Here is a 4,695-nt window from a genome sequence, read left to right on the forward strand (position 1 = left end):
AAGTGGTTTTATTACTAATTAGAGTATAAAGTAAGTAAAATGAGACATTAAATGATTTAAAATGCGGAATTAAGAATGTATTTATACAAGTTAAGATACAAAGTAGTTTGCAAGTCCTTATATTAGGTACAACCAGAAGAGAATGCAAAAAGTTTTGGAAAAACCTTTGAGTTTGTAATGCGTATTGATTCTAATCAGTAAAACATATTTATTAAATATGGTGTAAATGATAGTAATATATATTTGGTTTAATATGATATTTAATTAACTAAAGTAAGTTGGTAAGTAATGTGTCTAAGGTAAGTACATATAATTAGATAAATTAATTTGACATATAATATTGAATTAACAGAATTTTTATTGTCTGGATAAAACTAAAAGTACAATAACTTCAACACAATGTACAACTCCACAAGCATAAAAATAAAAATATAAACATAATTTACGGGTACTAACCTAAACCAGCCCTTTTAATGTCAATGTCATGAAGAAATTAGAAAATTACAAAGGAAAAAATGAAAGTGAACAAATACATTCAAGAAATAAATAAATACTGGGGTATTTAAATTTTTAAAGAATATATTCTCATTAAAGTCAAAATTTATTAAAACTACTTACTATTGTCTGTTGAGGCTGACAGTAAACAATGTATAGACTGCAGAGAAACTGTTATAATAAAATAAATTTTGCTAAAATGTCACTTACACTCAATAGCTGATTATGCTCATATAGGAACTCTGTTGCCTCAACAAATGGATCCAAATCTAAACCAATTTGTCACCCCTTCCAAGTCTCTTGAAAAGCTGGATTAACCAGAATTTCTGTCACCGCCAAATCCGGACTTCAAGAATCCTGCCTTGTCGAGATGGCTGATGTCGCCCCAAACTTTGATGGTCCAATGATCGCCCTCAGACAAGTGAAATATATTGATAGATGTGTTTGTGATCTTCCCGACTGAGCGCCCGTTTGATGAAGCCCGTCTATGAAGTGCCCTGATCACGCCACCATGAGTAACCACCACTACTCGCTTACCTATGTAGGGGAAAAAAAAATGGATCATTTGTATGCAAATCGGTCTCTTTTCAAAGTATTCAAGCTTTCATGTCTATGATACATTGATACCTCTATGCTTCTCTGCAATCCTCTGCAAAGAAGATGTGCAGCGTTGAAAAAGTTGATCAAGGCTTTCTCCACCACCCTGGAAATGGAGGAAATTAACATCAAGAAAAAAAGGAATTCACTTGAGCAAAATATAGTTCATGTAGGAGTGTATTTATAAGAACTGCAAGTCTATTTAATTTATCAAAAGAAAAGGACTGCACATATGTAATTTACTGAAAAGGGGCAGGGCAGGTGACGAATAAAGATATAGTGCAGATGAAAATGCAATTGGTATAGAAGAGCTCACTGGGATTTCTTGATCAGTTCGGCGAGATACCATTGCTTTATATGCATTTGGACTTTTTTGAGATGCTTCAGACACAGTAAGGCCTTGAATATCACCTAGATGCCTTTCTCGTAGGTCTGGATCTTTAACAACCTGATGAAAAATATACAGAAAGAAAGGTTAACATCACATGATTGAATAGTCTATCTTCTGCATGTAAGCCACAATCAAATTCATTGAAGGCCAAAACAATTACGCAAATTCTTTATTAGACCTAAGATTCAGTAAGACGGAACTTCCACTTTCTGCAATATAATTTGGTAGCAATGGACACCATACCTCAAGAACTCCACAGCTACTTGCTATTGTCTCTGCAGTCTCAAAAGCTCGCTTCAAATCAGATGAATATACCACAGATATCTTTGGCTCCCTGGAAAGTCGGTCGGCCACCTAAGGAAATGGTCTTAGACATTAGAGGTGAGGAGAAATTGTGAACCAAGGGCATAAAATCATACTTCAAAGTCACTCATAACATACTGCATGGGCCTGCTGTCTCCCAATATCATTTAGCTCAACATCCAAGTGTCCCTGTTAAGGCAAATACCCAATTATTAGACAAGTAACAAGAAAATTCTCTAGAATTTGATAGGGAAAAGATTACACAGTGTAATTGATATTTGCTGCATAGAATTACAATCCAAAAATATGATTTTGTCTACTTGGGCTAGACTCCTTGGTCTTTTTCCAACATATAATAATTATATGCTTTAAAAAGCCTGCTTTTTTAAATTTCCAAAATGGGAGTATGAGTTTACCTGAATTCTTCCTTCTGCATTCCATTCAGTTTCACCATGACGGATTACGATAATCTCCGTACAATTCAGACTGACAATGTTGATATTTTCCTCACTTTGTGGAAGAACTCTAAACAATACATCCATGAAATTCCCAATCAAAATACATTAATAATTCTTCATGTGCCAATATTGACACATACGCATGCGTCATTGCATGATCTTTTGCCCAACCATTTACTCTTGAGATACTAAACCGAAGTTCATTTGAATTTAAATAATTTTGGAACAATTTAAAAAAAAAAAAAAAAAAAAAAAAAGAACACTACCAACAATTGCCAATTAAGAGGAAGATATAAAAGGAAGTTTGGGTGGAGCAATGACAGCTACTGTAAAATCGGGGCAGTCATAACTTTCATATACAGATTATTGAACAGAAAGAAACCAAGGAAACTATACTTCTAAAAGTATATAGCCTTTCTTTCTCTGAAATAATTCATATTCCAGATTTCAGGTATCAAGTTTTACAATTAAAGATAGAGCATTTATCATTACAAAGCAATTCTTAATCCAAACTTTATGATCTCAGTATGCAAAATCAAGCCTTATAACATATAATTGCATTGTTTGCATCACTCTCATGGACACTCTACCCTTTTTCATGTTCTGTATATCCAAAGAATCTGATCATCCTTGCAGATATACACTTCAATTGGTTTCATTAGATATTTTTATTCATTTTCCGAATTTCAAAATTAGCACGAACATTCATTTTAGTTACTGTAATAACAACAAAAACAGAAACATAAACAAAACCAAGAAACAGATGCCCACATCTTTTAAATTGAGGATAGTATCCATTAAATAACAAAATAGGACACAGAAGTGTTATCTAAAAATTTTCACACAATTATCAGCAAAGATCAGAATTTTACCCCTCCATGTCAGGATGATTGAGATGATTGTTGGCTGAGCCCAAAGCTTTCCGATAAATAATTGAGCTTTAGGTTAAATGAACACTCCACCCGTCCTTCGAATCAGGTATCAATTTCTGTTTTCGAAGCAATCAGACAGCAGAAATGAAACCAAAGATTCAAAAACTTCCACTCATTACAAAATTGAGCGGATTATCTAACATAGAGAAGAAAGAGGAAATTGCTTATTGAACTCTGCTACTGCTAGACATTTCATCGAACAAGGGAATATTGCCAGGAATAACCGAATATATCAAATGGGCCGTATCAGCCCAACTCCATATTAGACAATTATTATTAAATGAACCATAGTCCATACAAGTCTATAGATCATAGACAATTATTATTATTATGTAGTATCTGTTCATAACTATTTTCTCAACCTACTGAAACACAAAGAGTCAACAATTCTTCCAGTGAGACTCGACCCACTCCCATCATCCATATGGGAGTGTAAACTGTAAATGGATTCAAAAATAAATTGAGCTACTATACCGTATCGGGCGGGTTTTCATGTTTCACCAACCAAACAAATGTATATTTAATGTTCAAAATTTTAGGACCACGTAATGATGATGATGGGCTGTATTGTCAGGTTAATATCACAATTCACAAGCAGATGAAAGCAGCTAGCCCAGTTCCCATAAAACTCTCAGATCAATTCAACTTTAATTTGCAGCAGACTGCAAGAAAACCCAACATTATATGTTTTTTTGACATTTCTATCTACTCAGAGAATGTTTTATACCATGAAAAATTCCCTTTTTACTGTCTTCTTTCCCCTTCTATCCGCTCAGAGAATGTCTTTTTACAGTGGGTAACAAATATTAAACCAATTTCTCATATATGCAGGCTTGTAATGGTACTGCTGACTTCTCAGTTCTGATGGGCAATGTTAAGAATAAGACAAAGGTTTTGGGACCATATGTATATCAAATTTTTGTCCTTTTTCTGTGGATAGACTTTGGAGCTTCTAAGGAATACCGACAACTCCAGGCTTGATATGATCTTTCAACTTTGTTTACAGTTTGCATTGTATTCTCACTTCAGATTACATACATGGCTGCAGGGAATGTCATGGCTGCCCACGCATACAACTCAATTGGTTCTTAGAGCATCCCCAATAAACATAGATTTTGATGAGTTTTTGCAAGTGTGACGGTGAAAGACAGGAAAATAAAAAAGGAAATTTGAAGAAAAAAAAAACAATTATCTACCTATTGTCAGGGTGCACGTGCCCAGCTGGGCGCTAATTTTGCTCCTCACTGGATTGAAACTTTGCCTTTTCTGAATCTTGGTGGGTACCACGCAACAGGCAAAAACCAGGTGCTTGAGTTATGAAAAGCCAGCAAAAAAAAACATCTCCATTTGTTGAAAAATCATCTTCAAGTTTTAGGCAAGCAAAAACCACTTAAAATCTATTATTGTGGAAGTCCTCGTGGTAAATTAAGAGTAAGGACGCATGATTGAATCTGGCAGTCACAATGTAGGAGTTACAGTACTTAATGTGATAGGCTCTTTGTAGACAATACATTAAGCA

The 4,695-nt window shown here is 34.4% G+C and overlaps 1 protein-coding gene across 1 annotated transcript; it reads right to left on the minus strand.

The window, feature by feature from the left end:
* Window positions 1-543: 543 nt before the first annotated feature.
* LOC116026831 (phosphoglycerate mutase-like protein 4) lies at window positions 544-3,367 on the minus strand. The gene is made up of 7 exons (XM_031268243.1): window positions 3,117-3,367; window positions 2,203-2,311; window positions 1,925-1,975; window positions 1,727-1,837; window positions 1,409-1,540; window positions 1,123-1,198; window positions 544-1,032 (listed from the first exon to the last, which is right to left on the minus strand). Exons 1-7 carry the CDS (start codon window positions 3,122-3,124, stop codon window positions 809-811), a joined length of 711 nt encoding a protein of 236 aa, XP_031124103.1. The 5' UTR covers window positions 3,125-3,367; the 3' UTR covers window positions 544-808.
* Window positions 3,368-4,695: the final 1,328 nt, after the last annotated feature.

This window comes from Ipomoea triloba, chromosome 8, assembly GCF_003576645.1.
Source record: "Ipomoea triloba cultivar NCNSP0323 chromosome 8, ASM357664v1".
NCBI lineage: Eukaryota > Viridiplantae > Streptophyta > Magnoliopsida > Solanales > Convolvulaceae > Ipomoea > Ipomoea triloba.